Here is a 22,949-nt window from a genome sequence, read left to right on the forward strand (position 1 = left end):
TACCACCTCCATTCAGGCATTCATTATCTCTTGCCAAGGCATTTGCAGTGGTATCCTAATTTATTTCCTTGCCTTAAGTCTTTTCTCCACTTCAGTCCATCTTCTGCACTGCTGCTGAAGTGTTTTTCCTTAAGCATACACCAGATGTTGTCACTTTCTTATTTAGTTAACTTAAATGGAATAGGTGGTATAGTGGATAGAGTACCTCACCTGGAGTCAGGAACACTTATCTTCCTGAGTTCAAATCTGGACTCAGACACTTAATTAGCTGTGTGACTGCGAGTCACTTAATCCTGTTTTCCTCAGTTTCCTCATCTGTAAAATGAGCATAAGAAGGAAATGGCAAACCACTCCAGTATCTTTGTCAAGAAAACCTCAAATGGGGTCACAGAGTTAGACATGACTGAAAAATGACTGAACAACAACAAACTTAAATGACTCCCTGTTGCCCCTAGTCAAAAATATAAACTGCTCTTTTAAAGCCCTTTACGACCTGGCCCCAACCTATCTTTCCTGCCTTGTTACATATTGTATATTACTTGCCTTCCCATACTCTTGCCAGACTCCAGTTTTTTGGTAGCAAGGTAGGGGACTGTAGATGCAAAATGTTGCATATGTGCTATCAGATGTTGGTTGGTTTTGCTTAACTTTTTCTTTGTTACTAAGAACAAAGTGGGGCTGGAGGGAGGAGCTATATATCAGGAAATGACAGTGATACGTAAACAGCATCAATAAAACTTGCTGAGTGTGGTGGGTAAGGATTTTATTTTAACTCCATGGATTGCACTATGTTTAATAAATAACCTCCAATTCCTTATGTGATGATAAACTGTCCAAAAGCAAAGGATGGCTTTGTGGCGATTTGCCCTTTGTTAGGCAAACATTTCATATCCTCTTTACTTGTGTATCACTTCCAAATCACTTAGATGAGAGAACATTTCTTTCTAGAGTATAATCTAATAGAAATCTATTTCCCCTGTAGATGCAAGAAAAAAGTGCCAGCCAGTAAGCGCTTCACAATTCATAGGACGTCTAATGTCTTAACCCTCTCCCTGAAGCGCTTTGCAAACTTCAGTGGGGGTAAGATCACCAAGGTGAGTTTCCTATCAAGAATTACTGGGTAGATACTAGAGTTTTGGAAGCCCTACTAGGTACCAACCATCTGCCTTTCCATTTGAAAAGCAGATACTAATGACAGATATTATGATTTTAGACGTATGTGCAGTAAAATTTCTTTTATGTAACTAAGTACCTGGTTGGGTAGCTACTGGCACAATGGAGAGAGTGCTGAGCCTGAGACTCATCTTCCTGAGTTCAAATTTGGCCTCAGATACTTACTAGCTATGTGACTCTAGGCAAGTCACTTAACCCTGTTTACCTCAGTTCTTCATCTGTAAAATGAGCTGAAGAAGGAAATGACCAACCATTCTAGTATCTTTGCCAAGAAAACCCCAAATGGGGTCATGGAGAGTCAGCCATGACTTAACAGCAACAACAACAACAAAGTACCTGGTTTCCAAATTAAGTCACTGAAGTTTTGAAATATTTTAATTTGATTTTTATATAATTATTTATTTTTTATTTTTGTGTTTTGAAATTCGTAAAATTTAAGGAAAATGTTGGTCATTATTCAGAGAACACTTTTTCCCTACAATATTCCTAGGATAAATTGCCAATTTTTGTTGACATATCCATTTTTTATCTCATTCTGCAGAAAGAAATTTTTTGTAGAATGACCTTAGTCCTGATTCTTTCTATAAAAATAGGATTTACTGGAGAAAGTTGGTATAGTAATCCATTTTATTTTAAATAGCTCAGATGAGCTATTATCTTCACAATATGTCTCTGGGATAGTAGAGAAAAACAAAGCTTATTCCCATTTTACTTTTCGGAAAAGATGTGGTGAGAACTGTTGCTTTATAACAGGACCAGAAATAAAATTGAAATTTGATGTAGTTACAAAATCACATCCTGAACTAAGGAAGAATTATTTTACTCTTTTAAGCTTCTTCCATAAGTTGCTACATGCCCAGTTGGATTTGAACTATTGAGTTATTGTCCATATAATATATTTGCTTTGTCAGGATAGAGATAAAAGAGAAAATAACCTTTTGTCTTGATTTGAATTATAATTTCTATTTTCTTTTGTAACAGGATGTGGGATATCCAGAATTTCTCAATATACGCCCATATATGTCACAAAGTAATGGTGACCCTGTCATGTATGGATTATATGCTGTACTTGTCCATTCAGGCTATAGCTGCCATGCTGGACATTATTACTGTTATGTGAAGGTAAGTCTGTCTTTTTTTAGGTACAGCCAGTGTAATTGGTAATAGATTCTTTATAAATAAATAATTGACTTTTGGTGCAAGTGTACCAGTCTTTAGAGGTTGTGTAGCCCTGCTTTAACCTTTGTAAAACCTTTGTTTTAGGGAAAATAGGAAATCTTTCTAGCAAGTACCTAGCCCCACTTAGAACACAGAGGAAGCGAGTTACTTTTTTAAAAAATCTATTAGAATAGAGAAAGAATTGGGAAGGTAGTTGTTCTAATTGCGTGGGCTATAAAAGGCTTTGCCTGATAAATATTCAGAAGAATCTTAGCTTGTGGTAGAAGGTATGGAGATCAGCCTTTCATATCTCTTTGGAACAAAGAACCTGAGGAGTGATGAGATGTGAGAGAATTAGAAATTATTGTTAAACCTTTCGACCTAAAGGGTCGACATTTGAGGCCCACCTCTTTAAATTGTTAATATTTTCTGAACTTCTAGTTATATATAGGATTTTATTAGAGATTACAGATAGGAGTTTTTATTACTCAAAGTAGAGAAGGGAGTCTAACACTTTTAGTGATCTTTTTCCTTTTTTTCATTCATGACTTTAGGCTAGTAATGGGCAGTGGTACCAGATGAATGATTCTTTGGTCCATTCTAGTAATATCAAAGTGGTTCTGAACCAGCAAGCCTATGTTCTGTTCTATCTCAGGTAAGTCTTTTGATGTCTCTCTTTAGAACTTTCCTTTAGGTATGTCTAGGTCTTTCGATGGAAATTAATTAGAAATTCTCCAGGGAGGGTAGATATTTTAACAAAAATATTTCATTTGTAATATCCAAAAACATGCAATTTCAAACTGACTTCGGAAGTTCTACCATCGATCCCAGATGTGGAGAGTCTCCTGGGTACCAGTTAAGTGGGTGTTAGTTTTAGTTTGGCCTAGAACTTCAAGGGCCAATCCCAAATAGATATACCTTAGAATTTCCCTATATTCTAGGAGTATCCCTTTAAGGTAAGACTATGTCAGAATGTACCCTTTCAAAAATAAGCTAACTTGTTTCTGAGCTAAAACCAAAACATCACCTAGGGAATGTAAGAGCTTTTGCTCTGTGGCATGTAAGACCTAGAATTCTGAAATAATCCAGCTTCCTTTGTACTTCCTGTCTTTAAGGTATTGGGTGCCCGTTTGTATTTTGCCAAAGAAGGATATAGCTAACAAAATGATGGTGAATTGAAATCCTTAGCATCTAAATGTAGGATGCAACAGAGGTAGCTACATTGTAGGTTTTCTTCCCCGTGCCTTGTTACCGTGTCCCTGGAACATGGTCAGTAATCAGTCAGTTGCTCCCGAGTTAAAATGAGGCATTTTAGAATTATATTAACTGCTTTGGAACTCAACCAGTCAGAAAGTTATCACTTGAGAAAACAATCTTTACAGTTTGGTATGCTCAATTAGGCTCATATATTTGAGACTATACAAAGTCACATTGGTTTATAGGATAAGGTAAGATTTATCTAGTGATTATTCTCTTTATATGGGGCATTTAGCAACCTTAATGTCTACTCTGCTGTGGCTCTATTTCTTGCTGTGGTCCTTTTACTTAGTATTTGCTTAGTTGCCACCTATTTTGTTTACTGTCTTTTCAACTTTATTACTAACTTCCTTCTCTTCCCAGAATTCCAGGCTCTAAGAAGAGTCCTGAGGGCCCCATTGTAAAAACTGCCTCTGCCCTCTCTAGCCGAGCAAATAATGTAGTTGCTGAACACATCAAGAAAAATATTAGTAATGGTGTCATCCCCTCACCACTAATTGGAAAGGTAAGTAATTTGTAGAGCATCAAAACACCTCCTTTCAGGGAACAAGGGTAATCTGTATCAGTGCTTATGAAGTTAACTGTCAAATCATTATCATTTGGGAAGAAGAAATCTAGTACGGGTGATTCTGACCTGGCCATTTCTGTGCTGTTGGGAGCTTAGCCGAGAATGAAATAACTTTCAAGCAGTTTGTGTGATTTTGCTTTATTCTTGTATAGGATGGCAGCATTACTTGAGTAAGGGAAGGGGATGGAATGAATCATAAAAGGTGAATGTTGAGTAAATCTATTTAATTAAAAACTGCATAGTAGGCTTTGTTTCTTCTTTCTCTAATAGCACTTCTTAAACTGTGGGTTGTGAAAAATTTGGCAACAGTAAAAGGTTTCTAAACGCGCAATGACCAAAAATTAATCAAAAATCAAATGCATAATGAGTCCTAGTTGTTTCTGGCAGCGCTTGCCTGTGTTGCATCAAGCAGCTTCACTGTAGCCTTGGTTCCAAACACATGACTTGCACACTTTGCGCTGTGCATGCTGTCACGCCCACGCAGTGCCAGCAAGCATGGCCAAAACTTAAAAAGGGTATCAAGTGGAAAAAGTTTAAGAAGCCATACTCTAGAGAAGATCTGTCCATAAGTTTGAAAAATGTATTAGCTCATCTCCTTTAGGAGGTACAAAGATAGTAAAATGAAATGGCTGTGTATGGAAATGTTTCTTCCTTAGACTTTTCTACAGTAAGCGAAATACCTTTTTGTTATGAGAGTTAGTTTTGCCTTTCTTATATAGTGCCTTGCTTGTTTGTCCTTATGTTTACCTCAAAGTCCTTAAACTGTGCTTTCGTCTTGGATTTCCTTTAGAAACTGGACTTGGTATCAGTGAAAAAACATCAGACAGCAGAAGAAAATGGTGTCCCAGTTTCCAGGAATAGCTTTGTAGTAGGCCCTAAATCACAGAATGGAAGTGTTCAACTAAAACTGCCCCTAGGGTCCCTGTCCCCAAAACTTTCTGCAAAGCCCATTCATGGACCCATCATACTGGATAAACTGGGGAAAAAAGTCAAGAAGCCTCTCTCCCTGCAACACCTTTCTCCATCACTAAAAGTATCTCAGGGGTTAAATGGCATCAGCAGCTTATGTAGCACTAAACTTGAGAGCCGTAGGCAAGGCTCCTGGGAGAACAAGAGTGCTGTGCTAGTTACCTCACCTAAGCTCCTGCCTGAAGTGACTGTCAATGGCCATGGGCCAAAGGGTAATGGTGAGTGTTCAGATTCCAAGAGGAAGGATTCCATCAGTTCCAGCCCTGAGTATTCTGCCAGTAGTGAGACAGCCAGGGGGCCTGAGACCCTGAAGAATGGAGTTGGCTGTTTCTGTACTTCTCAGGAAACAGACTATTCTGCTGGTGAGCGTACCAAAGAGCCACCTGGTGGAGAGGATTCTAAGATGGTGAAGTTAAAGTCCCCTATCCTGACCAATACTACCACTGAGCCTACAAGCATCATGTCACCCCCACCAGCCAAAAAACTGGCCCTTTCTTCCAAGAAGGTGGGTATGTGAGGTCTCATTCCCTGCATGTGATCCATGGGGCTAGAGAGGCAGGTTTGATTTGCTTTCCAATCTTAGAATTGTAGAATGGCTGAGTATGAAAAGAGAAACTATAGGGGTTTGGGCCTCAGCTGAGAAAAACAAAGTTTGTTTTAGGTGTCCTTAGCAATGTTTTGGGTTATGATAGTGATAGTAAGGGATGGGAAAGGTAGGGATCAGAGGTTTTAAGGGAACCTTGGGCTTCTCTCTTGTATTAGCTCATAGATACTTATTGTTAATGGAGATAAAATTCACCTTGGGAATTCTAGGAAGATAGGAAGGGAGTTGCCTTTTAGCTGTAGCTAATTCTCCCCTTATTGGATGATAGATGGATGCATGCATAAACTGAACTCCAGTTTCTTGTTCCTAAAACTTAGGGTGAACATCAGAAATGGGTCAGGGTCTTTTGCTCAGATAGGTCTCCTTGCCTCTGAATCCACAGGAAGACTGGGTGTGGTGGAGTTTGGCAGGGAACCATCAGCATGGAAAATGGCAGCCATCTCCTTCATGGAGCATGAGGAAGTGATGAGAAGATAGTAACTGTCGTGTTGAGATTTCTCTTGAGATTTCCTTCTTTTTTTCCTTTTTGTTTCTAACCGAAAACACTTCTGATTCTTCTTCTATCATTCCCCACCCCTTACCTTCTTGTTTGTTTTTTGTTTTCTTTTCCTGCCCATCCTAACCTTCCCTCTTTCTGGGCTCTTCTTTCCCCTCATTTTTATTTTTTTTTCCCTCTTCACTCACGGAAACCTTTTTTAGACCACCAAGTTTTTATTTATGTCGATAACTACAGGCCAGCACCCTACGGAGGGCGACCGGCAATGACCTCCATTCACCTCCACATTCATCATTTGCTGACCACACCTACCCCACGAAAATCACCCACCCCGTCTTTGCCTCTTGGCCTGTCAGTAAAATCAGGTGAGTTGTACACATAGAACTCCAGAGGGATGCCCATCTATTCTAATCTGGGGCTAAAGGAAGCAACTAAACTTAGCCTTATGAAAGATATTGTACTATTAGATATTGATGTGAAAATAATTGATGACCAAACAAGGGATGGTAAAAGTGACAGTAATACACGTTCCTCATTGTTTCTTCTTTTTACCTATTAGAAATTTGAGAGAGGATCCTTCCTTGGTAAAGGAAAAGCTGAGTTTCCACAGCTTGTTTTCATCGTTCTTATTTTTCTGAGGCTGTGTTCCATATGCGTATATGATAGTAGACATAAATATATGTTCTATGAACTATATACTAAGACTTCCCTGAGTAATCTTGTTACATCTTGAAAAAGGAAAAGAAGATCTGAAATAAAGGTGACGTAAAGACAAAAGATAGCAGTAAGAATGAGGGCCTCATTTCAAAAACTGTTTCCACCCTTCCTAGCCAAACAATGTAGTTCCAGAGCATATCAAGAAAAAATTGAAATTGGTGCTGTCCCCTCACCACTAATTGGAAAGGTACATTGATACATGGATGTCAGAGCCCAAACCAGAAAACCTCCTGGAAATATTGAGCTGTATGCAGTTTGCTTTTTCCGTTTGCCTTTTGACATGTGATGCTTTGAATTCTGAAATGATTCTGCTTATTTTGTAGTTTGTTTTTTTTTGTTTTGTTTTGTTTTAAGTATAGGATTTAGGATTTATACATTAAGGGAAGAAAAAGAAACTAGAATTGTAATTTAAAAGGATTCATAAAAAAATGAAAGGAAAAGTCCCTGAAGGCTGGATAGAGACCTTAAAACATTTGACCTTTTTGACTTAGAGTGGAAAATAGGATGAGGTTAGAATACCTAATTCAGCAAACATTGTTGGTTCCTTTTCTTCTATCTCTTAGTTCCAGTGCTTGAAGTGTATAGTAACACTAACATTGAGACTAAGCCTTTCGATTCAGGACAGAGGTTTGGAATGTTGAGTAGGCATTTACTTTTTACTTTTTCTTCCCAGTTTTGTTTCCACAAAAAGAAAATTCTTTAGACCAGAAACTTTCATGGTTTTGTTTTGAATTTGGTTTCTTTTAGTAATTCTACCTAACCTGCATAAGTCTATTATTTAGACTACTTGTTCACAGTTTAAGTAAAGAAAGACAATAGGAGATATGTGGACCTTTTAGTTGGCTTTTTCTTATACAGTTCCTTTATTTAATTTGTGTACAACCTGATAGTTTTGGGGCTAGGAAATGGAGTCCACTGTTCACAGTTTTAGGCACTCAACTGTTTCCAAGATTTTCTGATTGGGGGAGGTGTCTATTCATTTTCAAATTCTGATAGCATTTAAACTGAAAAACATTTCAGAATTTTCAGAAGTACTTTGAACTTTTTGAAGGCAATAAACTATGTAAATAAAATAAAATAATAGTTGATGTTAAATTTTATTTTATAAAGACAAATTAAATCTCAGCTGCTGTGTTGACATGTTACCTTAAGTTTATTCATACATCTCAAAGCAAAATTTAAGATATTTAAGGGGAAACAGTGTTTAAGATTCATGGCTAAGTCATTTGAGATTGAATTTTAGAAAGGATGAGCTTAATTTGGGTCTTTTGGAGCTAATTTTTCATATGCCTGCCTTTCTGTTTTTAGGACTGTTTCACCTCCCAAATCATCAAATTCTTTGAAGTCTGCCTTCAACTCCTATTCAGTCAAAGCTTCACCACTTCCCTCCAGCTTCAGGCCTTCAGGGATGACTGAACCACATAGCTGCTCCTTTGCCTCCAATCCCCTGCCTCAGGTAAATGGGAACATCAAGATCCCTTCCCTCCAGCAGCATGGGGCCAACAATGCCCCTCAAAGCTTCTCCAAAAAGAGAAGGAAAAAGCATACAGGAGAAGACAGGCCATACAGAAGTCCAGAAGAAATCTCACAGGGAAATGGAGAGGCAGCTGACCTTTCTCATGGAAAAAAAAAGAAGAAGAGGAAGCGTACAGAAGAAGGACATAGATCCTGGACAGAAGTTGCTGCATCTCTTATGCAGGAGGAACAAACACAGAGACCGACTTGGAATAGAGAAATAGGAAGGAGGTACGAGTTAGATGTGACCGTTGATGGGCTGGAGGAAGAGAGCAAAAACCAAGAGATGAATGGCAGTCACATAGGAGAAATGACTGATGCCCCCTACCTTAGCAAGAAGAAAAAGGAGAAAAAAAGGAAGAGAATGGAGGAATATAATGAGGAACATTGTCACTATCAGAAATCATCTTTGGACAGGTGAGGATAAAGATAAAAGCACATCAGACATCAATACACTTTTTTGAGATTTAAACTTTCATTCTAGGTATGATACTGTTTGACCACAATCTTTAAGGAAAGTATCAGTAGAACATACCAGACGTAGTTTCAAGCTGTGGTTGGGTCAGTTGGATACAGTATAATGTCTCCTGGTGTTTCAGTCTAGATGTAAGCGTTTAAGTGATAGTATAATTGATGGCAGCCTTTCATACATTTATAATTTATTTTAACTATGTGTGTTAAATAGTTTGAGCTTATTTAGGTCCCATACTAGATTTTTTTTAGTCCTTTCTTGAGGTCCATACTAGAGTACAAGAATTTGGGTGATAGTATGTGGGGACTAACTCTTGCCAGATTATAAGTAGATAGAAGAAAAGTGCATTTTAGCATTTTGCTTGAAATGAGGTTTCTTTAAAATGAGTTTCTTTTTATTCTTTGTTTTGAGTAAGAGATTTAACTACTTCCCATAATTCTACAGCAGCTACTTTATTTGTGATAAGGATGAGCCAGAGTCCATTACAGAGTCCCCAAGGAAGAAGAAAAAAAAGAAAAGAAAGCAAAATTCAGAACAGGAAGTAGAAGAGAACGAGCACCAAAAACACCAGAGAAAGGACTGCCAGAATGACCACAAGATCATCCCTAAGGAAAACACTTTTTGCAAGGACAGCAACCAGTCTCAATCTGTGAATGGCCAGCATCCTGGAAATATTGCTCCATGTTTGTCTTTGGGTGAGATGAGGGGTGATTAGGAGGTGGGCAGTTTAAGAGAATAACGTCTTATATGATTGATGGGTTGTGGCTAGTATTTCTTGTTCTGCTTTGTCTTTCATTTCTAGGTTTCAGGCATTCTGATGTTTAGACACAATGTTATTTGAAAACTAAAACTTCTGTTTTGGAATGATTTGCAGCCTTCTAGCATAATTTATTCAATAACACTTGAAATGAGATAAATGGGGAGATGAGGTATTTAGAAATTCCTTATTTTATTCAAGAGGAAACTGAGGCTCAGAGAAAAGTGAGTTGTACAAAATAATACATGTAGTTAATAACACCGAAAATTCCCAGTTCATTATCATTTCCAACATACTGCCTGCCACCCATTCTTCACCACTGATAGGGTGTGTTGAATGGCAACCTGGGTTATCTCGGGTTAGAGTTAAAAGTTTATAAAGAACAGATACTGTCTAATATTCCAGTAGGGCCCCAGGTGTAACAGTACCTTTGGAGAGATCACCTCAAGTATAAGGGGGATTGATTCATACTAACCAGATTGATAATATGGCACCAACATTGTGCCATATCATAATTTGCAATCAGAAAATATAACTGCCAAGATGACCAAAATAATCATGTCAGCTGATCAGTTAATTCTTTTCCGAATCTACTTGGGAAATCAATTATCAGATGGTTGCTTGGTAAATACGGAGTCGCAGCTAAAGGTATTAGACATTTTTAATGGTTACTGTCATCAAATTTTAATGATCTCATCTCTATATTGAGATGTCTTTGCCCAGCAAACTGAAATCTTCATGTTAGCTGGACAGGACACTTTCTCCCCTTGAAAGTTTTGGTAACTTATTGACAGATTCTTATTACTCTTTGACATTTCTTCTAGATTTCATGTAGATTAATAGTGTCAAACATAAATAGAAATGGGTCACTAAACTACACATAAGGATCCCTGTGGGGTGCATATTAATTTAAAAAATCATTCGTGCACACATGTGTGTACATGTGTGTACATGTGTGTGTGTCTGTCTACAAAATGTGGTTCAGGCCATACTTTGGCATGTGATGGGCCACATGTTTGATATCTCTGATTATCACTCATATGTTAAGATAATAAGATAACATTACCAGTTAACTAAATTTTATAGCTTATTTTAAATTTAAGTATGCTTGATGAGATTTGGTGATACTATAATCTCATTAGTAAAATGCTATTTATTTTAAAAATAGATTTTATATCACCTACATTTTACTTCCCTTTTATCTAAACCCCCTTTCCTTCCTCCTACCAGAGAACCAATTTTAAAAAATGTGACAGTATATATGCCACTGGATTAGAACCTCTGCAGAGAAGTAGAGGGAGGTTCTCATATCTCTTCTGTGGAATCAAGGTTTTTTCCCCCATTACTTCACAACATTCAGTTTTGATTGTTTTATGATTGTTTGTCTATTCATTTACATTGTTATAGTCATTGTGTATGTTGTTTTCCTTATTCTGCTTACTTCACTTTGCATCAAAGTCTTTCCATGTTTCTCTGTATTCATCATACTCATTTTTTCGTATAGCATAGTGATATTCCATTACATTTTTGTACTACAATTTAACCATTCCCCAGTCAGTGGACATCTACTTTGTTTCCTGTTGCTACTGTTAAAAGTGCTACTATAAATATGTGTTGGTATATATGGAGATTTTCTTTTTTGTCAGTGACCTCTGTGGGCTATAGACATACCATCTCTGGGTCAGAGGGTATGGATATTTTAGACACTTTATTTTTGTAACTCCATACTGCTTTCCAGAATGGATGGACCAATTCAGAGCTCCTCCAACCATAACTCCACCAATTTTGACTTATTCCATCTTTGCCAATTTGCTAGGTGCAAGGGCAAACCTCAGGGTTGTTTTGATTTACGTTTTGTATATTAGTGATTTGGCTCATTTTTTCCTATGATTATTAACAGTTCTGCAAATATATCCTTTTTGAGGAATATATCTCTTCTATTCTGATTATTGTGAGGGTGTATATTAGGATTTGAAGCTTATTTTGTTTCTTTTCACATCAAATATTATAGTTCACATTAATGACTTACTTTCTGTCTTTTCCAAGAATGAATCTCAGATAACTGCCTTTTCTGTTAGCTGTAAATGGTATTATCTTTTTTTCTACTCACATTGTTTTATTGATGCTGTTTCTTCTTTTTTTTTTTCCATTATTGTTACTTCTCATTGACAAATCCCACCACGGCCAATAGAACCATCCTTTGTAACAAATAAGTACAGTTAAAACAAATCATTACATGATCCATATCTGCAGTTTAGTACCTTATTCTGCACTTCTTGAAGTGTGCTTCACTGGCTGTCCTCTGAAGTCACCCTTGGTCACTGCAAAATTCTGAGCTCATCTAGTGTTATTTTCCTTTATACTGTTGTGGTCATCATGAAATTGTTATCTACTGATTCTGCTTTAAGTGGGTTGTTTCCTCACTATTCTAGTCCATGACAGGAAGAAACAGCATCATCTGTGGTTTAAAATATTCTCTCAAAAGTAAAAACATGAAACCTGGGTGTTCACTAATTGAGGAAATGGCTGAAAAAGCTTTGCTATATGAATGTAATTCAATAGAATTGTGCAATAAGAAAAAATGAAAGACAGTGTTTTCATGTTTATATAGCAGTTCTTTACATATTTATTTGATCTTATGACAACCCTATTATCCCCATTTTTCAGATGAAGAAACAGGTTCAGAGAGGTTAAATGACTTGCCCAAGGTTATATAGCTAGTAAGTATCTGAGGTGGAATTTGAACATAGATCTTACTGACTCCTAAGTCCAATGCTTTATTCATTTTGAAATGCCAGCCTCTCAGATGACGAATTTGGAGGAATATGGGATGATTTTTTATGAAATGATTGAGTAGAAAAGAAGCAGAACTAAAAGAAGAATACACACACACACACACACACACACACACACACACACACACACGTGTACATAGTTAATACACCAGTGTAAATAAAAAGATCACTAAAGGGAAGCCAAACTCTGGGTAACTGAAAAGCCAGTCATGGTCCTGGATGGGAAGAGGGAGGGACTACTAGGACAGTATTTTGTCAGATTGGTTCACCATATTGGGTGTTTGCACTTAACTGTGTTTGTTACAAGGGAGAGTAACATTGTGAGGAGAGGGGATATTTTTCCACAAATGACTGTGATGTAAAGAAAAAAGTGTCAATGAAATGTATTCTAAACATAATATTGATTGTTTCCTTAATGGTTTAACGTGAAGATGTTATATAAATCTTTATAAATATAACTATTATTCTAATTGCAGAGAAGAAACAGGCTCCTCTTCAGCTCTGGAATAAAGAGAGAGAATCTAATATAGTCCAGGAATTGCTTGAATATTCATCTGATAAAGCTTATGGGAAAAAAGGTACTATCTTTGAGACCAAGCCTATTTTTGTTCCTTTGGCTAGGATTTCCCAGATTCTCAAAAGTACTTGAGATGTGGAAGATCTGAAAGGGGATGAGGGTGTCCTGGAATGTTGTAAAACGCTATAACTCATTACATTAGAGAAAACAGTTATAAAAATTGAATGTATGTTTACAAAATTGAGTCATCCTTAGCAGCAGCAAATTTCCTGTACTGCTTATTAGTAAAGACAAAAATTTGAGGCGTTAAGTGTAATGATACAGATAGTTTAAAATTTGATTTTATTTTTTAATATTCAAATAATGCTTACTAGTTGGATTTTTATTAAAAAGATGAATCTTAGGTATATGCTATACTTAGCCAAATGATCTTTTATCCCTTTTTTCCTCTCTTGGCCATCTTTATTGAGGAGGATTCACTTTTTTTTAAAGTAATAAACCTTTACTAGAGCACCAAGGGTCATGGCAGAGCTTAACTAGAGCACCAAGGGGAAAGTGGGGTTGACATGAAAAGGATACAATGGAATCTACTAGTGGGGGAAATAATTGAAGGGAATGGTGGTCATCAGGTAAAGGTAGAAGGATGGCATACAAATGAGTATTTTGCCAGGTAATCTTAGGGAGATGAGAGAACAGACATTTATTAAGTACATACTGTGTGACAGACCCTGTGTTAAGTGCTTTACAAGTAGATCTTTTGATCCTCACAACAACCTCTGGAGGTAGATGCTGTTATCCCCATTTTATAGTTGAGGAAACAGGCAGGCAGTAGTTAAGTTATTTACCCGGGGTCATACAGCTAGTAAGTGTCTAAGGCAGGATTTAAACTCAGGGCTTCCTGACTCCAGGCCCAGAACTCTATCTACTGTACCACTCATGGCAAGAGAGAGAGAGTCTGTTCCCACAACTTGCCGTATCTTTATAACAAGGTTTTTCAAGGACTACTGGGTTTATCTTCCATACATAAAGCCACATGCAGGATCTGGACACTCAAGGATGGAATTCTGCTCAAATGAATCAGATTGGTTTGTAACTTCTGAATTCCCAGCCAGAAAGGAAACTGACAGTTTCTAGCTTGGAAGATTCTATATGTGGAAGATTCTACAGAAGGACAGGAGGAGGGGATCATGACTAGGCCTTGGACAGCCTATTAGACAAATTAAAACTATGCCCAAACCTTGACCACCCACAATCTGCCCCTCAATAGGCTAACTATGTGCCAAGATGACTAGGAAGAATCACGTCCAACTGGCTCCCTGTTAACCTCCAGGATCAGATAAAAGTCATCTTTGGCATTTAAAGCTTTTCAAAACCTGGCCTCTTCCTACTTTTCCAGTCTTCTTGTTATTCCCTTCCACATGCTCTATGATCCAAAGACATTGACCTTTTTATTATTCCTTGAATTCAGTGCTCTACCTCCTGTACCTTTTTTGCCGTCTGTCCCTTATGCTTAGAATGCTCTATATCTTCTTCTCCCTCCTGTCTTCTCTAGCTTTTTTCAAGTCTCAACTTAGATCCTTCCTTCTAAAAGAGACTTTTCCTGGTCTGCCTTAATGCTAGTACCTTCCCTCTATTGATTATCTTCAATTTGTCCTGTATATATCTTGTTGGGTTTTTTTCCTCCTGTATGTATGTGTGTAGTTGTTTGCTTGTTGTCTCTTCCCATTAGAATGTGAGCTCCTTAAAAAGAAGGACTGGTTGGTTTGGTTTTTTTTGGCTTTGTCTTTGCCTTTCTTTGTATCCCCAACATTTAGTACGGTGTTTGCCAGATAGTAGATGCTTAATAATGCTTGTTGGCTGACTAACAGTTCTGTATCTCTCACTTCTAGTTCTCCATCACTTCCCTGCATATACACACTAATAGACAGGACTGTAAAAGGGCCTTTACTTCCCTTTATCGAGTTACTTATCTAATTCTACTGCATTCGTATATTTTACCTGTGAACAAGGATAGTGACTGGATCTATGATTTCACTGGTATAAGGAACTCCCAGGTGAGGAGACACCCTTCAGATCAACACCTTTTCTATAACTTAGAATCTTAGAATGTTGTCTAGAGCACTGAGAGGCTAAATGAGGTTAATTTTACCTGGGACCAATTCAGTACTCAACTATGGGCCTGTCGTTCCTGAATGCTCATTAGAACAGCCTGCTTATAGTTTGCTTTTTTTTTTTTTTTGAGGAGGAGGTAAGTGCTAGTTCATTAACATTCCTCCATATCAGTAATCCTTAATACCTGTTTGGCCTTACCATATCAGTATATGAGGTCAAGATCAAAGCAGTATTAATTAATAGTACTCAGGGACTCATCTTCTTTAAATAGGTCTTTGAGAAAGGGAGTGAAAAATAAAATGGGAACAGTAATAACTACTTGACCTTGATATAGTAGAAGCTTCCATAGCAGCATTATTTATCTCAGACAATTTAGCCATCTGGGGCATCAGATGTACAGTCTACCAGAGGGCCTAAGGCATCATCTTTCTGTTTCATCAAACTGCAGGAGCCTAATTTCTTTTGCCCTGGATAACCTTAAAACTGTTGTTGGTTCTCTTTTTTGCTACTCTTACCTTTTTCACAGAACATTCCAAAGTCAGCATTTAGTTCTTTCCCCAGTTTGACAGCTTATTTAGAAAACTATAAAAAAAGCTTCTCCGTTCAGTATCACCCACCCTGTCCCCCTCAGCAAAAAAGGTATGAAGACTATACTCAGGAGAAGGGAGTGGAGGCAGAATCTGGCTTCTCTCATCTCTTCTGCCAGGATCTGTTGCTGTAACTAACTAAAAGAACTTCCCAAAAGAATTAGGTGAGCCAATTAATGCTGAAAGAATCACTTTTAACAGTAGCAAGTAATGAGAAGAGCAAATTATGCCGCCTGATGAATTAGAAACTTAGGATTCTGAGTTAGCTAAACCTACCTAAGTATTGACAGTTGTGTCTCTGTTTTGTAGTTTTGACATGGGATGGTGAAGTATCAGCCATCAGTCAGGATGCCATTCAATATAGTAGACTGGCCCAAAATGAGACAGTGATTGATGACTGGGACAAAGAATTTGACTCTGGGAAGGTAAGACACGGCTGGGAATATGGGTCTGATGATGTATTTTTAAAAATGTATTCAAAGTGCCATAGAAAACCTTACTTGTTTGATGTTTCTTGGTGAGTACAGTGAAGCTAAATCCAGACCTGGTAGATAAAGGGAACTTGAGATTAGCCTAATGAAAAAACCATGATGGGATTTGGTGGCTGTGTTTTGTGAGATTTTGACTTCTGTGTCTTTCTTTTGCAGGAAAAGAAAACAAAGAAGTTCAGGCGAGAGAAGAGGAGAAACTTCAATGCCTTCCAGAAACTTCAGAGCAGGCGGAACTTTTGGTCTGTGACCCATCCGGCTAAGTTTACAAGCCTTAGCTACCGCCGCTGAACTCTGCTGCTACTAAGATAGGTAAGTTTGAAATATCTTAGAAACTAAGCTTATTTTTGAATGTTAGTACCAGTGACTTGAAGAAAAGATCATATCTTGTTTTTTTCAACTGTTGAGATGTACATTTGTTCCATTTATTGGTAGAGTGTGATGCAGGGACAGTAACAAAGATGAAGTAAAGTGTTGAAATTTAATAGCTTTAATGTGTGCTGCTACTCACTATGGGACCTCTTTTCATACTTCACTGAAAGCATTGAGGGTGTCCTTCTCAACTCCTTCTCTTTCCCAGTTCCACACTTCAAATCACTTCCACAGCATCCCTCCCCACCTCTAGTCTCAGAGGAGACTTATCTCCTTTCCCCTTTGCACTTTGCTTCTTGGTTGATCTACTATCTCTCCCTAATTCTTAACCTTTCCTAATCAAATGGCTTCTTCCCTGCTATTTTCAAACATGCCCAGATCTCTCCATCTTTATAAAACCTTTTCTGGAGCATTCCCTCAAGCTATCAATCTGTATCTCTCCTACCTTTCATAGCCAAACTCATAGAGCTTTCCTTCTACTTAACTCATCATTCGCTCACTTCTCAACCCCTTGAAATTTAATTTTTGTCTTTTATCACTTGACTGAAACTTCACCCTGCAAGGTCGCTTATGATCCCTGTATTGCTAAATCCTTCGTTTTTTTTATCAGTTGTGACTACCTCCCTCTTTCTGAATACCTTCTCCTTCCCAGTTTTCATGACATTGTTCTCTTTCAGACCTTTAACAATTGCCTTTGTCGTCTTTGTCCATCTGATGGGTGTAAGAGGGGTCTCAGTCACACCTAGAAGTCAGACTTGACTCTTTACTAACATTTATCCCCCCCCCCCCCCAATATCTAGTCAGTTGCCAAGTTTTGAATATTTCTTGTCCTTGGCATCTCTCATTCATCTTTTTTTAAATTGGCAAATAGCTACTGTGATTCAAGCCTTTGTCACCTCAAACTGGAACTGTTAGAGTAAACTTCTAATTGGTTTCCCTGTGTCATCCAATCCCTCCTTTCTCCAAACAGTTACCAAGCCTGAAGTGCAAGCCTGACCATGTTACTTCCCTGCTCAAGAAGCTTCAGTGACTCCCCTTGAAGATAATATACAAATTCCTTTCTGGCTTTTTAAAAATTCAGTTTTAGTTTATTTTCAGATCTGCATTCTCTCCATCCTACATTCCCCCTCCTCCAAGAAAAATAAAACCCCTGTTATATATGTGTATTTATAATGTCATATGTATATGTTATATGCATGTATAACATGAGTTGATATAAACATGTGTTAGTGTATATATACACAAATGTTAATGTATACACACACACACGTGTGCACACACACACATACACACAGTAAGCAAAACAAATTCCCGCATTGGCCATGTCCAAAAATTATGTCTCCGTCTGTACTATGAGCTCATTACCTCTCTATCAGGAGGTAGCTAGCATGTTTCATCTTAGGTCTTCTGAAATTGTGGCTGGTCTGATCAGTCCCTAAGTCTTTCAAAGTTATTTGTCTTTACAACATTGCTGTTACTGTTTAAATTTTTCTCCTGGTTCTACTTACTTCACCCTGCATCAGTTCATATAAGTCTTCCCTGGTTTCTTTGAAACCATCTCAGTCATCATTTCTTACAGTACAATAGAATTCCATCACATATATGTACCATGACTTGTTTAGCCATTCCCAAGGTGACAGGCACCCTGTCAGTTTCCAATTCTTTGCTACCTCAAAGAAAAAGCTGTTATAAATATTTTTGTACATATGCATCCTTTTCCTTTTTATTTAATCTCTTTTGGGTACAGAATTAATAGTGGTGCCACTGGGTCAAAAGGTATGCACAGTTTACCATAGCTTTTTGAATATAGTTCCAAATTGCTTTCCAGAATGACTAGGTCAGTTCACAGCTCAATCAACCATGTGTTAATATATCTGCTTTCCACAGTCCCTTCAGCATTTATCATTTTCCTTTTTTTTGGTCAGCTTTGCCAATCTGATGAGTATGAATTGAAACCCTGGAGTTGTTTTAATTTGCATTTTTCTAATTTTTAATGAATTAGAGCAGTTGTGTCAAACTCACAGAGAAATAGGAAAAAAACACTATTTAAGGACTCATGCAAGCTACATATTGACTTAGAAAATCACATATTTACATTGTGAGCAGTGCTTGACAACTCCAGTTTAGAGCATTTGGATTTTTTCCTCTGAAAACTACCTATTCATCTCTTTACCTTAGAAACATGTTGCAAAGATTTTTTCCATGTACCTGCTTCTCCTAATTTTATCTGCATTAGTTTTGTTGGTAACAAAACTTTAATTTTGTGTAATCAAAATTGTCCATTTTACCTTTCTCTTTGGCTTTCAAAGCTTTTCACAGTATAACTCCATTCTTTTTCTAGGCTGATAGGACACTACTCATGCACTCAAACATTCAACTTAAGTGACCCACTTGCTACTCCCTACTTATGACATTCCATTCCCTACTTTTGTGTCTTTTCACATTCTGCCCTGCTCTCCTCTTTTGGAACCCCTTTAAGAAGCCTTTTCTAATTCTGGTGTCAGTGCTTTTCCTTACTCTACCCACTTCCACTCCTTTCAGATCACTATGTACTTGTTTTGTATACATCTTGTATTGATAACATATTCACTTATCTGTGAATATGTTGTATCCACTGATTTTAAACTCCTTGACTGCTTCACTTTTGTCTTTTTACCCTTAGTACATAGCATAATACCTAATAGTAGGAGCTTAATAAATGCTTGTTAATTTATCACCTAATTCTTTCTTCCACAGCTTCCAGGAAAAAAAGTATCACTCTGTGAGCTGTAGCTGCCTGTCTGTTGGATCTAAAGAACAGATGTTGTGGACCTTAAATAACCCTGCTACCCAAAGGGTATTTACACTGTGAACCCACTTTGTCAGGAGAAGTCTCCCTCTGCTACTGTTACAGATCATCCTGGAATAGAGTCTTATGGACCATTATTTTACAAAAAGGAAAAATTTTAAGGCTTAGTGTCTTAGTGACTTCAAAAATGAACTGTAGGAAAAGCCAGAGTCTGATAGTACTGCAGAGATGGCACTTCATTGGGCTCAGGGTGTGGACTGAATCTAGTTCATTAAGTGAATGTAAGATAGAGATTCTTCCACAACAAAGACTATCCAGCCAAAGGAGATCTAGGTACTGGTGTGTTTAAAAAAATGAAAGGTGAAGGGATGGATTAGATAGTTTAATGAAAACTAACACCTCCTTCCCTTGAATCCTAAGGGAAACTTAAAAAGAGGACACATTTAGTAACCTTCATGGTGAAAAATCATCTGCACTACAACTGCTGGCATTTTATATGCTTCTGCTCACTGTCTTTATTTTTGAGTGTGGAGCTGGCATTTTTGTGAACCTGAGTGATTTGTCTATGCCTTTCCTGTCCATCTTGCTGCAGTAAGCAGAAGTACTGCATCATTTCTCCTTTGGAATGGAGGCTTTAGTTAATATTTCTCTTTTTCCTTGAAAATTGCTGCTATTGATATCTTCATAGAGTAAAAAGCTGATTTTCTGCAGTATGAATTTGTGATGAGCTGGAATTATCTGTCCTTTGCTTCCAAGTATGCTATTTTTTTGCTCCATTGTGACGGTGAAGTAGTTTACCTTACAGCTGCAATAACCCATGGAGGTGGTAGTCTTGGGGGTGAAACTTCTGTTTTACTTTGATATTTGATATAAGACAGTGTACTTATTACCAGGCCAGTGGTAACATATTTTCCCTTTGCCCTTTTTCTGTAGTGCACACCCATTTTGATACTGTTGATAGAAGTCCTTGGTTTAGACAATACCCAGTATTATTTATTGTGCCTTCAACATTAGCAGTTTGAGAAGTATGGAAAACTCAGTTTATTTGGCATTTTTGGAAAACATAACTTCCACTATAGGTAGGAAGAAGAAAGGTGATAGAAATTTCACACTTGGTATCAAATAGAGAATCTATATGTAACTTAGATTCATTCCACCAAGTGGTTATTTTGCACAGAACCTCCTGTTATTTATGTTTGTGCCACTTTCTTCTTAATTTAACTTTGCCTTATACTCTGCTATCACCTTAATTGGGGTTTTAATGTTGACTGTGTAGACAGAACCTGCTTTGGAGGAGTTGTCAGCATTGTAGACTTTGATTTTTAAATGGGCACATTCATTCAACAATCATTTATTAAGCAGCTACTATTTGCAGAACACTATTTTGAGAATAATAATACATGTGGTCTGTCCTCATTAGTTACTTCAAGTCTTGCAAAAACAGAATTGTAGGGTTTGCTAATGCTAATTAGGGGACTTTTTGCTCTCCTCTTAGACTGCAGATTTCTGAATGTCAATTTATACTTCATTCTCATGAAAAAAGAAGCAGTCATCAGTGTTCCTGTGGCTTAATTATCTATTGCCATGATGGAGGAGAAGCAGCTGCTTTTTTTCAGTAATCATTTCTTCCTTATGTTGAAATTTACTCCTCTACAGAATATCTCCCAAGCCATTTCTCTGTAATGCCCTATAGTTGAAAAAGAAAATTTAAGTCTTCTACTAGTATAATATCCTCTTTTATTTTTTTCTCCCACCCTCAACCTATTCCCTACTCCTAAACTTCTCATATATCCCTTCCATACTACAATTATGACATCTTTTCCCCATAGTCTTTGAAAATATACGTATGACTTTCCAAAGCATTTTATCATTGTCCAAATGTAGACCGAATGTAGACTAGCCATTTCCTTTTATAAAAAATGATTAACCAAATTGGGAGAGGGAAGGGATAGTGCCCAGAAATAATTTCATACAAACTCTAGGGTGACATGTACATAATTTACATATATATACATACATATAAATATCTATACATACAAACATAGGCATATATATGTCTTTTATAATAGCAGTCATTCAGTTGACTTAGAATGTGGATTTTATTTAACTTTGTGTTTAGGAGGTGAGTTGGGGTAGAGTATGATCTGTACTGTAAAGATTCCCCTTCGAGTGATAAAGTATAATATCACTCACAAATGAACTACCATTGACTAGATTGTTTTATTAACCTGAACTTCATTTTGACAATTTTTAAAGTCTCATATTTAATGGTTGTATAATCTCTCTAATGTACATGTGTGGATAGATATGTCATCTCCTTGTATTTTGCACCTCCAGTTGAAGGGTGCTCAGTAGCCTCAGATATTGCCAAGATCATGGTGCAATAAAACAATGAATTTTTGTGAGTTTTGTCAGTGTCTCAGTGAATGTTTTTTGGAAGACTAGTCTTTTTTTGCCAATTAGGGTGAAAAGTTCCAGTAGTAATTCATTCAGTGGCCATTGGGATGGTTATATTTTCTTCAGAATTGATGATTTCAGAAATCTATGGCTAGAATAATTTAGAACAGGGCTCAGAGTGATATGCCTCTTTAAAAATGAGAGGTAAATAGAAATTTTTGATAGTTTGGGGAAGATAAACTTAATGGTAGATTTAAAATATACTGTACTAAAGAATTTGAAAATAAAAGTTACTACAATTTAATATCAGAAAAATAGAATTAGTATAGAGACAGATGAATGAGAAATAGTATGTTATACTAAATGATCACTTTTCTCTGCACAATGAATTTAGTAAGGAGAATTTTTCAAACTTTTCAAAACTAGTACACATACTCAAAAAGTCAACAGTATTCAATTCAACAAACATTAAGGGTCTACAATGTGCCAGTGAAACAAAGAGGGAATAAGACATTAAAACATAATCTGTAATCCCCAAAAATCTATAATATAATGGGGAAACTATGACATACAAAACTGGAAAAGATTCATGATTTCATCTTTGTGGGTACTAATGCCACCAAAGCAGATTGGAATCCCTCCATGCTATAGTGTCTTGTGGCAATATTAATGATAATAGCAATTATTATTGTTTAGTGTCCAACCCGATTATGAGGCTTTCCAAATTTAGCTCGGAAAATCCTTAGATCTATTCTTGGTTATATAATCCAAACTTTTCCAGCTTGATATACGACCTATCTGAGCTTAAACTATGTTGGCATAGGGTCACCTCCATTCTAAGATGAAGTACAAGAGAAGTAATTCAGTGAGGCAAGACAGATAAATAACTAAAATCCAGATAGCTTGTAAATTAATATAAAGAGAAGGTCTAAACAGAGTTCTAGAAATTTGATCTAGGACACATCACTTATAGTTGATTACAGAGATAACTGATTAGATGTGGAAAGGAAAAAGTCATAGTGGCCTGAAATTTAACATCTGAATGTTTGAGACGATGGTGGTGCCATGGACAGAAATAGAAAAGTTAGGGGGAAGCACAGATTTGGGGATTATATTATTCAGTTTTAGACTTGTTGATTTTGAGGTGTAGGAGGACTTCCAGGTTGAAATCAGCAAGTAGTCAGACATGTAGGACTAGAGTTCCCAA

The 22,949-nt window shown here is 37.1% G+C and overlaps 1 protein-coding gene across 2 annotated transcripts in view; it reads left to right on the forward strand.

The window, feature by feature from the left end:
* Positions 1-21,755, forward strand: part of USP36 (ubiquitin specific peptidase 36) — a 42,222-nt gene extending 20,467 nt beyond the window's left edge. For both annotated transcript variants that reach the window (XM_027850194.1, XM_027850195.1), the window contains 12 exons: positions 983-1,094; positions 2,155-2,295; positions 2,886-2,986; positions 3,952-4,093; positions 4,947-5,630; positions 6,463-6,590; positions 8,251-8,874; positions 9,374-9,624; positions 12,958-13,059; positions 16,007-16,122; positions 16,345-16,497; positions 19,294-21,755. In XM_027850194.1, coding sequence (XP_027705995.1) covers positions 983-1,094; positions 2,155-2,295; positions 2,886-2,986; positions 3,952-4,093; positions 4,947-5,630; positions 6,463-6,590; positions 8,251-8,874; positions 9,374-9,624; positions 12,958-13,059; positions 16,007-16,122; positions 16,345-16,476 — 2,533 coding nt within the window. In that variant the 3' untranslated portion in view covers positions 16,477-16,497; positions 19,294-21,755. The remainder of the gene's footprint in view (positions 1-982; positions 1,095-2,154; positions 2,296-2,885; positions 2,987-3,951; positions 4,094-4,946; positions 5,631-6,462; positions 6,591-8,250; positions 8,875-9,373; positions 9,625-12,957; positions 13,060-16,006; positions 16,123-16,344; positions 16,498-19,293) is intronic.
* The last annotated feature ends 1,194 nt before the right edge of the window (positions 21,756-22,949 follow it).

Source organism: Vombatus ursinus, unplaced genomic scaffold (genome assembly GCF_900497805.2).
Source record: "Vombatus ursinus unplaced genomic scaffold, bare-nosed wombat genome assembly UNPS02008996.1, whole genome shotgun sequence".
Classification (NCBI taxonomy): Eukaryota; Metazoa; Chordata; class Mammalia; order Diprotodontia; family Vombatidae; genus Vombatus; species Vombatus ursinus.